Raw genomic sequence first — 19,401 nt, 5'->3', positions numbered from 1 at the left:
AAAGAAACCAAGCCTTTAGGGTTTTTCTAATTAAGAGGTTATTAATTTCGGGTCTACCGTGGACTCTGGGGTATGTGAATACATCCTAGAACTGTCAGTGAACATGTGTAAGGGCACTGTTCTGAGAAGTTCCAAAGGTTTCATCAGGTTCTCTATTCAGTCTTTCTTAAGCAATCAAATCATTCATTTCAGAGAGTAAATGGCTATCATTCTAAAACTAATTCTTTAGTACTGAGTTATTACTTGACCGAGTAATTTTTTAATTACTTGAATATCAGAAATGTGCACAACTAGCCTGACACATAGCTTATAATTGGCCAACGGTAATGACAGAACATCCAAGTATCAAACCGATTTCCTCGGGCACAGTCACAAAGCCGTGTTGGTTGCTGCACGGGGCACCTGCCGCTGGGCCCAGACCTGCGGCCTCGGTGCTTCGCCCACTCCTAGTTCTCACCTGGAAGCACCACGTCGGCAGGCGACCATGGTTCAGGTTCACGCGCACATCACACCCCAACTCTGACCCTGTGCCTCTACTTACCCAGATAAAAAACTAATAGGTAATAACAAGAATACTCGAAAACATCCCATGACATACAACTGACGTCCCTACACTATTCGGAATAAAAGGTCAAATGCTGGCCTAAGCCTCCTGGGTTCATCAGAAAACCACTTGCCCCGTTACCTTCAGCTGGGTCTCCGTGGGAGTCGGCGCCAGGAAGGGCGGCTGCCCCACCAGCATCTCGAAGAGAATCACGCCAACACTCCACCAGTCGCAGAGCTGGGTGTATCCTGAAAGACAGCGTCACTCAGCTCCCATCCCGCACACGCCCTCCTCAGACACCTCGAGAGAACCGGCTCACGTCAGCGGGGAAGCTCCAGGCAGCGCACAGGTGACGTCACCGCCCACCTGATGGCGCGCACGTGACGTCACGGCCCCCACGTGACGGCGCACACGTGATGCCACCGTCTCCGCACCCGGCGGCGCACGCGTGACGTCACCGCCTCCCGCATGCGGGGCTCAGAACAGTCCGCGAGAAAAACGCTGCGGGGGCGTCCACGGTCTCCACGTGGGAGGAGCGTGGTCACGACATTTTCTTATTTTCCACCGTGAGTCTGTGATAAACACAGGATGCTCTTGTAATAAAAGGCTTTTTAATTTTAAAAGATTACTGTTATTGTTAGTAACAATACTAACCAGAATTTTAGATGCTTAAAGAACACGAACATACGCAAGTTAAAATCGTAGAAACTAAAAAGCAGAAATTGTGTGACCTGAGGTCAGGTGAGGCCAGTGATGAGGCTTCTCGGGGAGGCTTCCTGGGGAGGTTTTGGGAGAACCGAGGGGATGAAACTGGCAAAGGGAACGGCTGCCACCTGTCGCGCCCCTTGGGGGCACCGAGGGAGCCAGGCCCCCCCGCAGGGCTCCGGCGGCCTGGGGCTCGGGCGGGGCGGCCTCGTGGAGGCTGCGGAGCAGGCTGATCTTTGATTCTGTCCCACGTCCCAGTCCCAGCCCCGCTCCGGTCCTGCTGCCACCGAATTCTTGCTAAGTGTGACCTGCAGCCCCTGCCCGTCTGGCCCCGGAGGCTCCGCTGGGCTGCTGCGAACGGGGGGGTTGGGGGAGACGGGTGTCCTCCCCCACAAGCCAGCACCCACCCCTCCCTCTTTGAAAGGAGGGGGAGGGGGAGACCTTTACTGGGCAGCCAGGTTAATACTAACCTCTCAAGGCACTGCTGTTACGCGTGAGGCCGTGAGAGGCTAGTAACCCGCGCTGGGGCACACAGCTCACAGAGAACACGGGCGAGGACCGAGGGTCCTGGCTCCAACGACTGGCAACAACACGTGAGAACAGACAGGCCACTGCTCTCTGGGTTCATCATACGGAATCAGATGAACAAATGCAGCCGCTGCGGGCCCTGCAGCTGACTGTCAGAGATGCCTCTTGTGCTCGGCCAGGCGCCCCGCTGGATGGGACGGAGCCCTGCTGTCCCCAAATCTTACCTTGAAGGTGCTTCTGGACCTGCGGCGGCGAACTGGAGGACACAGTGTTTGTATCCTCACACCCGCTGACCAGTGAAGGTGGCTGACCCAGCTAGGACCCCCCCGCATCCCCCCCCCACCAGTCCTGTCTATCACACGACTCTGTCAAAACCAGTTTTGGAGCGACTCCTCTGGGCTCCAGGGAGCAAGCCCACCTCGCACCCAGCCTGTCACTTCCAGCCTAAGGAGGGGCAAGTGGAGACGGCCCAGAAGCAAAGGCAGCTCCCAAACAGAGGGACACACACTGGAGGCTGTGTTTGCTAAGGAAAGAATCCAGCTCTCGGGCTCCCGTGAGCACACAGTGGGGACACTTCCGAGTCTCTGAAAGCTGGGGCTCGGGACCCTCAGAGGTCACCTGGCTTGGGTGCGGGGCCGAAGCACGCACCTTTTCGGAGGAGCACTTCTGGGGCGATGTAATTTGGGGTCCCAACCAGGGAATGAGCCAGACACCGCTGATGCTGCCTCCGCGTCCTCTGCTCCAAGGTCTTGAGCCGGTCTCCACAGCGGCAGTTAGACACGTCGTCCCAGAGGTCGCTGGGCTCCATGCTGTCCTGCCTGCTGTGACTCCCTTTCACCCAGGAAGCGGGGCGAGGAAAGAAGAGAATGAAAAAGTTAATTTTCACTCTTCAACAATGCAACAAACCCATAGCTTCAAAAGGAAAAGTAATCCAACCCGGCTCCTGACACAGTGAGAGAAAGATTCCTCCCGCCATCTCGCACGTGGCTGAGGTCCTGGGTCTCGCACCCAAGCCGTGAGGTGCACACCCGTGCCAACACGGGCAGCATGGGGGAGGCGGCCACGGGGCCTGTGCCCTGTGCTGGGTGCCCTGTGCCGGGTGACAGTGCGGGGCCGGTGAGAAAGGCTCAGCGACTGTAGGATGGTAGCCCCAGGGCCTCTCAGGCCCGTCTCAAAGGCTAACACCACCTGTTTGATAGACATGTTTTAAGACGGGCATGGAAAAGCGTCAGAGGATTTAGAAAATATGAACACAAATGACTTCAGTGCCAAAAAATAGGAATGAATAAAATGATTTAGGATTAGTTTTGAGTTAAAAAATAGAAGCCTGAGCTATAGTGTATTAAAATAACTATTATAAAAATTCAAGCCATAATTAAGATAATGACCAGCTGTTTCTGACTTTTCGAGGTAGCAGGACCACAGGAGGTGGAGTTAAGCTGGATCCACAGCCAGGTCTGTGCCTGCAGGTAGATTCGGGGTGGCTGTGACAGAGGGCTCCTTGGGAGGCTGGGAGGCTTGTTTTTTAAGGCCTGTTTTAGTAGGGCAGAGTGATAGCTTCTCAGCAAGGCCCCATAAGACCCTACGGCCTATTGTCCTAAAAATGTATGAGTAAAATTTGAAGCCACCAACTTAAAAAAGAAAACACCTCACATATCATACGACTTCTTCAGGGAGAAAAGGATGTCACACCAAATTATAAAATCACCCAGTGACAGCGGCGCCCCAGGAGGGGAAGGAAAGGCCCGGGGCGGCAGCGCCGCGTCCACCCTGGCCTGAGACGGTACCTTTCTGGTAGTATTTGGAGTTGTGCGTCCACCTGAACCCCGTGCAGAGGCCAAAGTCTGTCAGCTTGATGTGGCCGTCTAGATCTATGAGGATGTTGTCCGGCTTGATGTCGCGGTGGATGAAGCCCATCCTGTGGACGCTCTCGATGGCCAGCGTCAGCTCCGCGACGTAGAAGCGGGCCAGCTGCTCGGGGAAGACGTCCATGCGGACGAGCAGGCTCATCATGTCGCCGCCCGGGATGTAGTCCATGACGAAGTACAGGCTGTCCTTGTCCTGGAACGAGTAGTACAGCTTCACCACCCACTCGTTGTCTGCCTCCGCCAGGATGTCCCTCTCGGCCTTGACGTGGGCCACCTGGTTGCGATTCAGCACGTCCTTCTTCCTCAGCGTCTTCATGGCGTACAGGGCGTGTGTGTCCACCTTGCAGGCCAGGCACACCTCCCCGAAGGCGCCGACGCCCAGGGTCTTCACCTTCACGAACATGGACTTGTCCATCTTGGCCCTCTTGAGCCTGTTGTAATTGGACTCCTTCTGGTAGAGGATCTTCCTCATCTGCTCCTGCTCAGCTTCACAGAGCCCGGCCTGCGCAGGAGGAAACAGGGGAGGGTCACCCCGGCGGAGCCCGGGGGGGCGGAGGGGGAGGGGGAGGGGTGGGGAAGAGGCCCCAGAACCGAGGGGACCCCAATCGATCCGCGGAAACCAGGGGCCAGACACTACAAGCGAGAAAATAACTCTTTGTTCTTTACATCCACACAGAGTCACAGATCTGGAATCGAAAGGGAAGACATAATAACAGGGCGTTCTTTCTCCAAGTGACCTTAGGCTCTAAAAACTACAGGAAACATATTAATAAAAATCTGGGGGAAAGGGGACCACAAAATTCCTGGAGCTCTAAGAGCAATGTAATAATTTAATAATAGTTCAGGGGAAAATGGGAAAACAAACAAAGTCAACGAAAATGGGACAGCGGGAAGGGCACAAATCTTATTTTTAGAATTTGGAGTTACCGGCCCTGTGTGATTTAAATTGACCATAGTATTTTAATGTAAATAATTTCATTAATAATTACCTTGTCTAACAGTTTAGTGCCAACTAGGGTATATTTCGAACCTTATTTGCTAACTATAGACTTAAGGAATAGATGAATCACTACTATATTTTTCTTTATAAATCCCACAATTTCAATGTATAAAACCTCAAACTTTCTTTCTACTCTTTCAAAATGTTTCCTTAGCACTTAGAAAAACTTGGTGGATTTGTGCACGAGTAAGGACACACCATAAAAACCAATGTGTTCGTTTGCGCGCCGGCACATCAGGCAGAGCCCATCCCCTCCCGAGAGTGAGGGGGAAGGGGAGCGCGACCTGCAGGACTTCTCCGGCTGGGACCCCCGACACCAGCCCCCCTCCCCGGGAGACCACCGGCCTGGAGGGGAGGTGCGTGCAGCGGCAGCACGAGGGGACCCGCGGCGACCCCACGGCCCACCTTGGCCATCTCCTGCTCCAGCTGCAGCCTGCGAGCCACCTTCTGCTGGTAGGTCTTAAGCACGTTCTCCACGTGCTGCTCCATGAAGAACTTGAAGGCGGACGGCGAGTAGCTCTTGATGCGCGACTCCCGCTTCTCCTCGTCGCGGCAGCCCCTGCGCACGGGCACCGGGGACGTCTGGATCTGCTTGCGGTCCTTGCCCGCCTTCTCCCCTTTGGCGCCCCTGGGGCTCCTGGGGCTCCCGTCGGGGGGCTCGGCGGCCCGGCTGCCCCGGAGGCCCTGCTGCAGCCCCGCGCACAAGCCGTCCACGTCGTACTGCTCGGCGCGGCCCTGCGGCCGCAGCAGGTGCCGAGGGTAGGGCGGGGGCCGGCCCCGCGCCTCGGCGCCCCCCGGGCCGGGGGGGTGCTCGTCCTGGGGCTCCAGGCCCTCGAGCGCGGGGCCCGGCGGTGGCACCCAGGCGGGGTGCGAAGGCCCCACGGCCGTCTGGGGCTCGGGCCTCATCACCCGCACGCTCTTCACCGCGTGCAGGATGTGCGCGGCCGTCACGGCCGTGATGGCGTTGGGGGAGGGCGCGGCCGCCGCCTGGTGGCCGTTGAAGGAGCCGGTCCTGCTGGGGCCCGGCTTCTGCAGCGAGTCCCGCCGGGCCAGGCCGGCGCTCGGCCACTGCGGCGCGGGGGGCGCGCTCGGCTCGAACCGCTCGGCGCCGAGGCCGGTCCGGGAGGGGGTGGCCAGGCCCTGCGGGGGGCTGTCGCCAGCGAACACGGCGCCCCGGGGGCCCCCCGCGTGCACCGGGTGGGGCTGCTTGGGGTGCGGGTGGGGCGCGTACGCGGCGGCGCCGCCCGAGGGCGGGAACGCGAGGCCGGGCTGCACCTGCACCTGCACGGCCGGGCCCTTGGCGGCCAGGCCCGCGTACCCGCCGACCTCCGGCGGGGTCTTGCTCTGGAAGGAGGGGCTGCGCTGGACGCCGTAGCCCAGGGGCTCCCCGGGCACCAGCAGGGGGGCCCTGTAGTGCGGGCCCTGCAGCGGGGGCGCCGGGCCCCCGGGGCCGGGGAGGCTCATCCCGGCGGCCTCCCCGGCGGCGGCGGCGTAGCCCTTGGGTGGGTGTGGACGGCAGTGAGGCCCGACGGCAGCAAAGAGGAAGTCCGGGTACTGGCGGGGCGCCTCCTCCAGGGCGGCGGGGCCCTCAAAGGCCGGCCCGCTCACCTGGGCGTAGGGCGGGAAAGGGTCACCTGCTCCTTCGAAGCTCGGCCTCCGCGGCACAGAGGCTGGCGCCAGGCCCTTTCCTGCAGAGGAGGGAACGGCAGGTTGACGGCGCGGCACGGCTACTCCGCGGCCGAAGGCCTGGGAAGGCCCGTGACGCCAGTGACGGCCGCGAGGGCAGCGCCGGGCTCCCAGTCCAAAGGCCGTGCCCTGCCTGTCCGAGGACGCCCCCGCGGAGCACCTGGCCGAGCCCAGACCCTCTGCAGCTGTGCTTCCAGCAGAATCCACAGCAAATGACACTGTGTTCTCAGGCTAAGATGATGCATCAGAAAGACCACGAGCGAGGCAGGTGCGGGGTCATCAGAGAGTGGGCGCTGCCTCCTGAGGGGCTGGACTGCAACGCAGACCCCGGGACCCTCAGAGTCTGGACACGGTGGCCAGCGAGGCACTGTTTAAGGGAACTCCTCAGTCAAGAAGAAAACAGAAACCTGTGTCCTCCTCACAAGGAAGATACGGCTACAAAGCCCGTGCAGTTTCCCCCTCAGCAGATGAACTGGGCTTATCCAAGGTCTCCCACAAAACAGGGAACACTCCTGTTCAATATCCTGCATCTCTTACTACACCCAGGGACCTCAGGTCCCCAAAGTGGCCCCATCTGCTCTACCAGCAAACAAACATTCAGTGACAGCCAGCAAGGCAGGACATCCGGTGCTGGGGCCTCTGGCCCTCCCCAGGGGCACCAGGGGGCTTTCCCACACCTCTGCCCAAGGTCTCCAGCTCTGGAGGCGCCTGCCATTGGGCAGCCTGCTCTCAGAGGCCACAGAGTGGGAAACGGTGTGTTTCAGAATCAATGAAATAAGCCGCCCCTTCAAAGACTCCCCCACAAGCCCAAGAGAAAGCAGAAAGAACCCGTGGCATTGCCTCATTTTAATATCCAGTGAATTTTCCAATCTTTCATAAGCAAAACAAGTCCACAAACCCAGCAACTAGGAAGCACCCAGCACAGTGTCATATCTGCCACCCGCCGTCCCCGCCCTTGGGCGACCGTCAGGATGGCCCCTGCCCGCAGCCCCCAGCGTGCTCACCTGGGGATGTCTGCTTGACGACCCGCACGATCTGCTCCTTGCCCGGCTCCAGGTAACCCATCTTACTGATGAACTCCAGGGCGGCCTCGATGCTGCGGCTGCCGGTCTGCTTGAGGGCCCTGCCCGCCATCTCCTGGGGGTGGGGCGGACACAGAGACGTCAGTGGGGGCCTGGATGCGCGCCCCCTCGACAGGAAGCCTCCAGGACTGCCTTCCCACCCTGCGCCCGGCTCCGAGCCAGCACCACTGGGGACGTGTCCTCAGGGGCCGATGACAACCTCACACACACTGACCCCCAGACCGCGACGATGGGCCTGGAAGACCGTACGTCCTGCTCCTGCTGAGAAAGCTTCTGTGACTGGACTGAAATTCCCATCTGGCCTGTGGAAGTCAGAGAACTGGCCTTCCCCACCCCAGGCTTCCTGGGGGAGGGACCCCCTGCCCCGAGGGGAGAGCTGCACGTCTACTGTTTACGGTGCCCCGTGCCCATGCGGGCGGCGGTGGGCGAGAGAGGACATCAGCCCAGCACAGGCCCCAGCACTGCTGGCGGGGTGAGCACTCGGGGAAGAGGGCCGGAGGACGGAGAGGGACCAGGGACTGATCACAGGCCAGACGGAGGCACAGCCGGCTCTTCAAGGACAGCCGGGATTTGGGCAGCCGGAGGGCTCAGTGGAGGAAAGGTATTCTTGGCAGCAGGTGGTACAGTCAGAGCAGGAGCCTGGAGGGGGGAGAACGGGGAGGCGGGAGGGGACGGCGGGGAGGCACCACAGACCGGGCCCCCTATCTGAAGGCAGTCGTGGGAGCTCTCCAGCAGGGTCGGGGGTCAGTGAGAGGATGGGCCAGGAGCAGAGCTGCAGACACCATGGTCAGGTGCGCAGGCCGGAGGGGGAGGGCTGCGAGGGCTGTGGCCCAGGCGCCCTGGGTCGGCTCTGCAGAGCTGTGGCCAGACAGGGCAGCCAGCCTTCAAGGATGGAACCGGGAGGGGCAGCAAGAGGGGATTCTGTGGACAGACAGGGGTCTTCTGAAGGTGGAGGGGTGGGCGGGCGGGGAGGAGGGAACTGCAAATGCAGGAAGGGGGTGGTGACAGGAGGGGAGGGGTCTGAGAGCAGCAGGGGTGGGAGAGCACTGACAGAGACTGCTGTCGCTCAGACAGGAGAGGACAAGGCAGTGAGCAGGCAGCAGGACCCCAGGCCGACCCCAGGACCCCAGGGGACAGAGGCCGCTCAGCAAAGAGCCACGGCAGAAACCCAGGAGATGCCCTGGGCCCTGAGGACGGATGAGCCGCTGTCCCCGCCTGCCGGGCCAGGGGCTTTTCGAGGCTAACAGAGTGGACCTGTCCCCGCGCCTGTGTCTGCCCCTCTGTTAGGACTGCGACAGCCTGGGGGCCTGACCCTCCTGTGGCTCAGGGCTGCGCCCACCCACCTAACGCCGGGGCGGGAAGGACTCCGGTGCTTCACATACACTGATTGTGTACATAATATTAAACTCCATCCTGGCCAGGCCCCACGGGGTGGCTGGACAAAGCGCGCACGCGGCCGTGACCTGTGCCTGTGTCCTCGGGGATTCGGGAGAGAAGAGGCAGGAAGACCCCGCCCGCGAGCCAAGGGCTGGGGGGGAGGCGGCCTCTGGGGGGAGCATCGGGAAGGGACGGCTTGCGAGGCTGGTCAGCGGTAGCCAGAGCTGCCTTGGGATCGAAGGAAAGGGCACAAGCTGGGGGAGAGCCAGCCCCCTGTGGACAGAGCCCATCTGCTGTGTCCGGGACGGGACCAAAGCCTTGGCTTCTCTGGGGTGACCGGCCACACGTGTGCATTGCTTCAGACCGGCTACGTGTCAAGGAAGCGTTGACTTTGAGGACCAACCACGTCAGACCGTGTGTGTGTTCAAACTCCCTGCTGCGTACTCGCCTCACAGCCTCAAGATTCCAACCTTCCTTATGCTTCGCCAATCGAGGGACTTAACGAGCAAAAACACCGGGAGGCAACCACAGGTACCGACGTGCTCACAGGGCTGTTTCGAATCGCACAACCCACCAACTAACCATACACCCATCACACACCTGACCACGCTAATGAGCCCACCTGTTTACTAAACAACCCAGTCAGGCAGTCTTGCCTTTGCTGTCTGTCCCTTCCACCAAATTTAGCAAGTGTGCAGTTTCCGTACATTAACTCTCAGAGACACCACTAGACATATATGTATAGGCGTGCTTTAAAAACTGCAGGAAAGGACTTCCCTGGTGGTCCAGTGGGTAAGACTCCGCGCTCCCAATGCAGGGGGCCCGGGTTCGATCCCTGGTCAGGGAACTAGATCTCGCACGCATGCTGCAACTAAAGATCCCGCATGCTGCAACTAAGACCTGGCACAGCCAAAATAAATATAAGTAAGTAAATAAATAAATACTAAAAAAAGCCACAAACTGCAGGAAACTCGGGATCATTTTTAAATCCATCAGGAATCACAACCCTGTCTCACCTCCACCCCCCAGACAGCAGGACCCCGTTTCTGTGACTCCAGTGCCCAGACGTCAGGCCAGCAGCGTGGAGTGCCCTGTAAGAGCGGTGCCCGGGAACGCCCACACCCTGCCCCTGAGCTCCGCCCCAGCTGGACGCACGCTTGCCCCCGGCGTCCGGGAGCCCGGTGCGCAGGGGCCCAGGGTCTGCACGGCTGCCCCCGCGCCACCCCCCGCGCCCCTCGGCTTCTAGACCCACGTCCCCTCCCCCCTACCCTTGTGCTCCACCCCCCGAGCTGCCCGGCTTGAAAGTCCCGCAGCGCCAGAGCCCGGGGGCAGGGCAGCTGCGCCCTGCCGTTTCCGCGGTGCTTCCAGGAGCCTGAAGGGCGGGTGGCTGCCTGTGACGGAGAAGGAAAGGGCGACCCAGCCTGCCTGGGGCCCGAGCCGGAGACGCAGGCCCCCGCGGAGCGGTGGATCCCGAGCCAGCCCGACACACCCGGCACCCGCGCGGCTCCCGGAGAATGAGAAGAGAAAACTAACGCCAAGCAAACCCGCAAGTGGCCTCTGAATCTGAACTGTGAGTGGGTGTCGAGAAGATGAGGCACCACTGCGGCTCTCGACCCTGGCGTGGCCCCTGAAGGTCCCGGCCCTGCAGCAAGGCCGCGGGGCAGGGCGCCCACTGAGCGCTTCCGAGGAAAAAGATGTTTTTTAGAGTAACATATAGGTAGGGAATGAAGAAGAAATTTGGGCTAAAATTAAACAAGCGTGGAAAATGCTCAACCTTCCCAAGGAGCAAAGAAACACTTTTAATAAAATAGCGTCTTATATTGAATTGTTAACACCAAAACAAAATAGTTGTAAAGGCAAATGGGCTGGTGAAACTCTTCACAGTCATATATTTTTGGTCCTTTGAGGTGACTATTTGTTAACAAGTACCAAAAGTTATTAAACGTGCGCCCTGATTTAATAATTTTACTTCCTAAAATTCTCAGGCCAATTTAAAAGAATCCTATTTTAAAAATCAACTTGCATAAAGATGTCTGTCCGAATTAGACATAATACAATAAATCAGCCCCTCAAACAGAAGGGTGTGGGGCAGGAGTAGAAAGGGCTTAAATAATCCAATGAGGGAATGATTATGTTAATTATAATTAATGTATTCCCTGGGATACACTTAACGCAGCCCCAAAAATACTTGCTATGGCCAAATTCTCTTGCTGGACGAGCACTAAGCATCTAATATTCTCCTCTACAGAGGACACAGCAGTGAACAAAATGTGCGACTTTCAGTAGTGTAAACAACATGAAGAAATAGTGACGTGCAAAATGTGAGCATCGTCTACAAACAAGGGCTTGATTAGAACACGAGGAAAAAAAGTTTGACAGTTTTATGTTGAAATATGCAATGATTTCTTCTTGTTAAAGAGCGTAAGATGATGAGAATACTTATGCGTACGTCCAGTTCCGTTATAATAAAGCTGCCAGTGTTATCAAGCTACATAATTGTGGGCAGATGACAAAAATCCTCCAGATCACAGCTGAGTCCAATGAGAGGGCAAGATTTCCTAAGGTCATCCCAAAGCTCCCTTCAGCTGTAAAGTTCCATGATTTCGAGGGATGTTTGCTAAAACATTAAGGATTTTACTGTTGGCACTATTGAGACAGGTGAGCGGAGGTGTGACCCATTCCAGGGAAACTACCAAAATCCCCTGTGAGTTCACACACACACACACACACACACACACACACACACACGAAATGAGAATGTTATCATAATATTGACTACTGGTGTGATTAGTGAAGTTTGAGAACCTAAACATGTCTTTATTTCAGTCTATCCAGCAGGCTATTCCAGTTGTCCTATTATGAGCCCAATAATAAAATACCTACTTTGCTTCTATTTATCATAATTTGGCTACACAGTCAGCAGGAAGTACTGCTTTCGACATGGTCTTGCAACTTCACAGGCCCTTAAATAAGTATTTTACTTGGGTTAATATTTAACTACAAAACCATTCTTACATCTTTGTGGGATTTGTTCTTAAAGGAGCGCTACACTCCTGGATATGCCTATTATGATAACTGAGGTCCAACCTCTTTTTGAAAAAAACACTCCCATTTTTGTCAATAATGAAAAGCCATAGAGAAATAGAATATAACATACAAAAACACTTTGTCGTGTTCCAGGAAAGGGTAGGGAACCAGTTTTAACAGCACATGTGCTGCCCAGGGTCAGGGCCTCCTAAGGACGGTCAGCGGCATGAACCTGCCTGTGGACACAGTGGGCCCGCCGCTGGGCTCAGGGAACCGGCTCTGCCGGGCCTCCCCAGCATGGCCCCCCCCCCGGTGCCCTGGCAGGAAACCCCTGACCGCACCCTCACCAGCACATGCCTGGTTTTAGGGAGGCCGACAGGTCCTCTAAAACCGGGCTTGCACAAGTCACCCAATAAATAGGCACACACACAAAACCATGTGCCTCCCTTTCACAAAATCTCTAGGACATTCTCTTCTGCCCCAGGAAACAAGGAAGGAGCCAGACCATCCCTGCCAGGGAGAGACGAGCCCTGGCGTTCTGAGTTCTGGGGGAAGCACAGAGCCCGTGGCAGAGAGCACAGGGGTGGACGGTGCGGGCCCCTCAGAAGACAGGTTCCAGGGGGGAGCTGGTCACCACTAGCCAGAGGGCCTGGCGACACGAGTGGGTAGAGGTCCATGGTGTCCCAACACAAAGAACCTGATGCTAAGTTAGAGAGACAGGCGCGTTCAAAGCCTGAGCTGAGGACGCCAGACAGAGGGTGGAGCTGGGGGTGGGCAGAGTTCAGAAGAGAAGGTCGCAGGCAGAGACAGCCTGGGGACAACACAGCCTCACTGGATGGTCTGAACTGGGGCACGCGGTGCGACGGGGCCCAGGGCCAGCCTTCCCGCTCCCCTGCTGGGCAGGGCCCCGGCTCCTTTCAGGGCAGGATCGGAGGTCAGGACAAGGGTCCAGAAGGAAGGGCTTGCCAAGCTCCAAGCTCCGCACACTTGGTTCTGAACCGCACCGTGGACTCTACAGGGTAGAGAGAAGACACTGGCGAGAAGGCAGGACCAAGGGCCTCCGGCCACTGTCCTCCAGGGCCAGGAGGGGAATCAAGGAGGGGCTTAATGGGGAGCTTTGGCTCGCACTCTTGTCGTCAGAGCTACAAGGTTTTCACGAAGGAAAGGATTCGGTCTCTGTCTCAGCCCACGATGCCGGACGACGAAGCAGGAAGTGGCAGTCCAGTGCGTGAGCAGCGGGACCCTGGGCCCAGGGGACGGGGGCGGGGGCTGCCCGCCGCCTGGTACCTGCAGACACAAGACGGAGCCACGAAGGCCAGACCTGCGCCGCGACTGGGTGTCAGGACTCCGGGAGATGGACCAGCCAGCAGAGCTCAAGCGCCAGCGGCTCAGCATGATTCTGGAAGAACAGATTTCTTCATCAGCTACAAGCCAGCCTTGGCTCCCGAAATTCAGTGGCCTGTGTGGGGAGACTCTTCCCGTGCAGACAAGGGCCACCGTCAACTTCTGCCATTCAGACGTCTCACCCACAGACAGCACATGGGCCTCCCCACCAAGCATCCTTAGTCACAGACCTTCGAGCTCCTTTCTGCGCTTTAAATGAGTAGCTGCTCTTTTCCTGTGTGTCCTGTAGCCCTCTGCATGGCCTCCGTCCCACTTTGCTGGGGACCGTCAGCCCACAGGTTTCAAGGGGAAGGGACGTCTACATGCAGATTTCAGGGAGCTCTCTTCTCTATGGTTGTTTTTTAAAATGTTATCAAGTAAATGGGGTGATTGAGAAAGCTATGGGCTCACCTAAGAAGGAAAACAGTCTTCTGCTACTTCTACACCCTTGAAAGATACAGTGAAATTTACAAAAATGTTTAATTATGAAATATGGTACTGAAGACAAATTTCCAGGCTAGGTTTTATGTAATTTTCAGAAAAAGTTAGGGAGTTCCCTGGTGGCCTAGTGGTTAGGATTCCAGGCTTTCACTGCCGTAGCCCGGGTTCAATCCCTGGTTGGAGAACTCAGATCCCGCAAGCCTCACGCGGCCAAAAACAAAACCAACCAAACAAAAAAAAACCCAAAACAAAAAACAATCTATTAAAAAGAAGTTACAGTGTAACCTTGAAATGGACACATATTGGGGAGTTCCGCACACAGGCACATAGCTGCTATGCAGGCACCTTCTGGCCAACTCTACCCCGTGGTTCTGAAATCCTTTAAACTGGGACTTCCCTGGTGGTCCAGGGGGTAAGACTCCGCACTCCCAATGCAGGGGGCCTGGCTTTGGTCCCTGGTCAGGGAACTAGATCCCACGCGCGTGCCACAACTAAGACCCGGGGCAACCAAATAAATAAATAAGTAAATAAATATTTTTTAAAAAACATGTTTGAAATCCTTTAAACTGATTTCAGGGTTTACATGGATGTCCACCCCCAGTGTGAAAGCCCATCGAGTAGGCCGGGACAAGGACGCTGGCTTTTACCCTGATCGAGGCAGGAAGCCACCTAGCGTTTGGAGCACAAGATCCGACTCCTGTTTTAAAAGGGTCCCCTGGCTGCGCTGTGGAGAGCACAGTCTAAGAGGGATGGGGGAGGTTAAGGGGCCGGCGTGACCGTTCAGACGCACCCACTGTCCAGGTCCCCACAGACTCCTGCTGGGCTCCCAGGAGGGCCCTCGCAGCCCAGGGGGACCTTGGCTCCTCTCGTGCTGCAGACCAGCCTTTGGGAGGGTCTCTTCAACGGAGGTGCAGCCTCGTGGGCCCTGTTGGTGGGAGGACTCGGGGCTGAGACAGAGAGGGAGCAGGAGCTGTGCACGAGGTCTCTGAGTCTTGGAATCGCTCTAAAATGTAGGTGCTTGTATTTTATCAAAATCAGGAGACTGGGACTTCCCTGCTGGTCCAGTGGCTAAGACTCCGAGTTCCCAATGCAGGGGGTCCGGGTTCAATCACTAGTCGGGGAACTAGATCCCGCATACCACAAGTAAAGATCCCGCACGCGGCAAAGAAGATCCCTCGTGCCACAACTAAGACCTGGCGAAGCCAAATAAATAAATAAAATATTTTTTAAAACATCAGAAGACTGAGGCTCAGAATGAGTAATCATTTCCCAGGTTCATACAGTCAGTGGTAAAGTCAGAACTCAAAACCCAAATAGTCAAAAGAAGTCCAACATCATCAGTAATCAGAGGCTGCATTTTTTAAAACAAGGGGCCATCGCCCACTCATTAGATTGACAAGTATTTAAAATACCTGACACCACCAAGTGTTGGCTAGGACAGGGAAGACCGCCCTGCAGAGGCTGCGGACGAGATGCTGACCTGTAAACCACACAGAACACTGTGACAGCATCTGGTAAAGTCAGGGATGCTCACATCCTGTGACCCACAAACCCCACTTCCGGAGAAAGTCCCCACATGTTCACAAGAAGACACACAGGAGAACACGTGCTGCACTTCTGTGGAGAATGGAAAACTGGAAACGATCTAAACATCCATTAGTGGGATAACGGAGACGTAAGCGGCGGTGAAATGACAGCAATTACAATGAACGGAAGCCTCGTCCATCAACGTCAATAAACCTCAGAAACATGATGCGGACGGAAAAAGGAAGCTGCAAAATCATATTATACAGGGGTCTTAAAAAACTTGTAAAACAATACTGCAGATCGGTTACAGAACGCATCTGAAGCACCAGCACCGAACACGAATGGGAATGAGGAACCCAGGACGGAGGCACAGAGAAGCTGCTCCGTGTGACACAGCGTTTCTCCCAAAGGTCTCTGGAACAAGGTGGGAAAATGTTACATCATTCTCTCTACTTCTATGAACGTCTGAGATATTACATCATCAGCAGCCATCACAAGCATATTTGACAGGAAAACCAGCCCCAGAGCTGCTGCCCCACGCACGGCCTGTGCTCCTTCTCCACAGTCCCGCCTGCTCATCCTGAAGTTCTCGGGGCCGGAAGCTGCGTCCTGCTCACGTCTGTGTCCACGGCTTGGCAGACAGGAACTGCCTGGGCTCTCGGAAAGCCATGAACGAACGAGGGAACAGACGTGCAAAAGCCCAGCCCTTCCTGCCCTGGCGGCCCCATCTCGTGAGCGCACGGGGACGGGAGAGCGCTGGCCCTGCGTGGTCTCCGCCCCGGAGGCTCTACAGGAGCCGAGTCACCACTGCCCTCTGCACCTCCTGCATCAAACAGCCCCTCCTGTGGCCCAGCGGGTCCCGTCCAGCAGTGAAAGAGTTAATGAGGGTCCTACCCACTGGCTGTCACTTACGGGAGACAATGTTCAAACAACCCGAGTGCCCCAGAATAGACCAAGGTCTATCATCAAGTCACTGGAATACGACACTTTGTTTTTTTAGACAGTGTATCGGAGAATAAAATGACACGGGGCAATGCTTACGATATACTGTAAAGTAAAACAAGCCAAGCACAAAAAGTGGGTCACAAAAACATACACGGGGCTTCGGCTCCTACCTGGTGCGTCAGCCGCCAAATCACTCTCATCACTTTCCATCCGCGCTCTGACGCGACAGTCACAGTGGAGAAGGGGCCTCAGGATGTTTTGGAATAGAGAAGCCAGAGGGAGGGGGTGAAACGCCCAGAAGCAAGCTGTGAGCCCACCGGGCAGGAGAGGATGAGGACCCAGGGTCCCTCCCGGCCCGGCCCTCCCCTCCCCTGGGGACACTGAACCCGAAGCTCCGACCGGAGACTGCAGCACAGCGAGGGGCAGACGGGCAGCGCAGGAGTGAGGCAGAGGGTCAAGGGAGCCAGGACACGGCCCTTCGGCGCCGCCACACCTCACAGAGCTGAGGGTCTCCCCTCCCCCGGAGAAGCCAAGCCCGGACGTGGGCAGCAGTGAGCCCGGCCTCCAGCCAGTCACCCTACAGCGCAGCCCCTGCCATCAGCGCCGTGGCCATCACTCCCAGGTATGAACAGCCTCCAACACAAGCCAAAGCAAACAAACCCAGCAGCACATACGATATGACCTCATTTTGTAAATTTTTAAAAAATCACAGCAGATACCAACATGTTCACGGTGGCACCTCAGAGCGATGGGGGCCTGATGATCTTCCAGAAACGCAGCCAGGTAACCACCAGGTTCTCTGGTGTTGGGACCCACGACCCCCCTTACTTCCTCTCACCTCTTCTTTGGCTGCTGTTTAAAAATATCTGTTTCCTTCTCTCGGCTCTATTGAGACGGGCTTCTAGAGACCGTGTGTGTGTGTCAGCTCCGGCTGCGGGTCAGAACCCGTGTCCTCTCCACCCTCCACGGACACGTGTGACACCGCTGCAGGGATGTTCCTCGTTACAGGGAGGCCTGTTTTCTCCAGCTGGTCATGTGCCCACAGGCAGCAGACTCAACACCAGACAATAGCCGCACACGTGCTCGGAGGCACACGATTGTTTTCTCTGAGAAAACAGCTATTTTGACCCACCTCGGGGACGGGTCCGTATGGGAGGCTCTGCCCTCGGCCAGGAATTTCAAACATCTGGGCCGCTGCAGAGTTAAGAGTTCCAAAGACGACAGAAAGCTTCATCAATACCTGCCGGAGCTCCACTAGGAAACCTTCCAGCCAAACTTTCTACCTAGCAGCGGTCCCACTTCAAAACGATGCTCTTAGAAGACGCCATTAGCACCCCTGTTGGAGAGTCGCACGTACAGGCTGTTGGCAGATTTGTAAGGAAATGAGCAGCAGGAAGGCCTGTGGAGTGAATGTGTGGACAGAGGGCCCTGCACCTAAGCCCCGTCCTGTCCGCCACAATCACCCCGAGAACTGAGTGCCGCCAGCCATGTGTCAGAGATGCAAAACCCGAGTGAGTAAGACAGATTAGCGACTTACCCAAAGCCACAGTGATAGCAAGGACCAGGTGGGAAGGAGAGGCGCTCAAAGCACTTGTAACGGGGCTTCCCTGGTGGCGCAGTGGTTAAGAATCCACCTGCCAATGCAGGGGACACGGATTCGATCCCTGGTCCGGGAAGATCTCACATGCCGCGGAGCAACTAAGCCCGTGCGCCACAACTACTGAGCCTGCGCTCTAGAGCCCGCGAGCCACAACTACTGAGACTGCGTGCCACAACTACTGAAGCCCGCACGCCTAGAGCCCATGCTCCGCAACAAGAGAAGCCACCGCAATGAGAAGCCCGCGCACAACGAAGAGTAGCTCTGCTTGCTGCAACTAGAGAAAGACCGCACACGGCAACGAAGACCTAACACAGCCAAAAATAAACAAATAAATTAAAAAAAAAAAAAGCGCTTGTAGCTGTTACAGAGCAACTGGCAGTGCTCGAGTCAGCGGCTTCACGGTCTCGGCTGCGGGGACGCAGGGGTGACAGGGAGGTGCCCCCTCCGTCAGGAAGAGGCCTACACCCGTGGGTCTCACTGCCCACTTCCCACACGCTGCCCGGGCTAGTTAAACCCCCAGCTGCGGTGGCAGGTGAAGCAGAGCTGCTCTGCGGTCTCCAGTAACTCTCACCAGAGCTGTGGACTCACCAGGTCAGTCCCAACTGGACGGGAGTAGTCGCCCTGACTTGATGCCGAAGAATATTCTCATTTCTTAGACTCAGCAATGGGCTCCAGGGAATACTTATTATTATACCTTATAGAAGCAAAAGTCAGTGTTTGCTATGATTCCAAAATCCATGCAAAGAGTCTGATTTTCTGTAGACAAGCTCTAAAACAAGCAGGAAAGGTAATGAAAGGCTCTAAGTGACACACAGCCCTGACCTTGTTAAAGGCCGGAACAGAACCCTGTCTTACAGGTGCCCTTTCTTGTTGTGTTGGAATGTTCTTTTTATTTACTCTCTGGAATGTCCTCATTCTTGTCCTTCCATTAAGTGTGAATAGATCATTTTAAAATTAAACAAGGAAGTGGGATTAAAATGCTAAATATTTAGGGGAAAAAAACAGATAAAATAATTCTAGAAAACTAGAACAGGCGGTGAGGTCTGTAATGCAGCTGCCGTCACCAAACCTGGTGGAGACAAACTCTCTGCCTGAAACACGCCTGACGCTGAGGCAGCAGCCACAGGAGGGAGGCCGGAGCCACAGGAGGGAGGCCGGCAGGTAAACAGCCGCCCGCCCACCTCACCCCGCGTGGGGCTCCAGCGCTGCAGTATGAGTGCCGCGATCCCTCGGCCAGGACTCCTGTGAATGGCCGTTTCTGGAGGAAGAGCGTATGCTGGTTCCCTTCCTGAAAGTCACCCACCAGGATGGCTTTCTGGCAACTCTCAGGCAGCATGGAGATGCTGAGACCCCCGCGGCATCGCACCCTCCATCCCTGGGTGAGAGGCGTGACTGCCAGCCCAGCAGCAACACGAGCTCTGCCGGCTGCTCTCAGGCTGAAAGTCTAATCTGAGCGACAGGCCAAACATCCTGGGGCCAAGGAAGGAGGAGTGAGACACTCAAAAAAAAAAAAAGTTTGCTGAGTGGCTTAACTTTACAGATTCAACCAAATGAAAACTCCTTCCTCAGAAATTCACAAATAACATTCCTTTTCCAGCGGAGCGACCTGAACTGCACTAAGATCGAGTCTGTTTTGTGACAATTAAGTTAGCGCTGCATCTCGTTTCCCGCCCCCCCCCCCCCCCGGG

The 19,401-nt window shown here is 56.3% G+C and overlaps 1 protein-coding gene across 2 annotated transcripts in view; it reads right to left on the bottom strand.

The window, feature by feature from the left end:
* LATS2 (large tumor suppressor kinase 2) overlaps window positions 1-19,401 on the bottom strand; it is a 47,564-nt gene that overhangs the window by 4,717 nt on the left and 23,446 nt on the right. For both annotated transcript variants that reach the window (XM_082435099.1, XM_082435100.1), the window contains exons 3-7: window positions 7,336-7,468; window positions 5,051-6,333; window positions 3,565-4,147; window positions 2,426-2,608; window positions 686-792 (exon numbers count right to left, since the gene is read on the bottom strand). In XM_082435099.1, coding sequence (XP_082291225.1) covers window positions 686-792; window positions 2,426-2,608; window positions 3,565-4,147; window positions 5,051-6,333; window positions 7,336-7,468 — 2,289 coding nt within the window. The remainder of the gene's footprint in view (window positions 1-685; window positions 793-2,425; window positions 2,609-3,564; window positions 4,148-5,050; window positions 6,334-7,335; window positions 7,469-19,401) is intronic.

Source organism: Balaenoptera physalus (assembly GCF_965194825.1).
Source record: "Balaenoptera physalus genome assembly, chromosome: 18".
Classification (NCBI taxonomy): domain Eukaryota; kingdom Metazoa; phylum Chordata; class Mammalia; order Artiodactyla; family Balaenopteridae; genus Balaenoptera; species Balaenoptera physalus.
The sequence above is the reverse complement of the archived record's forward strand: the minus strand, read 5'-3'. Positions and strand labels throughout refer to the sequence as shown.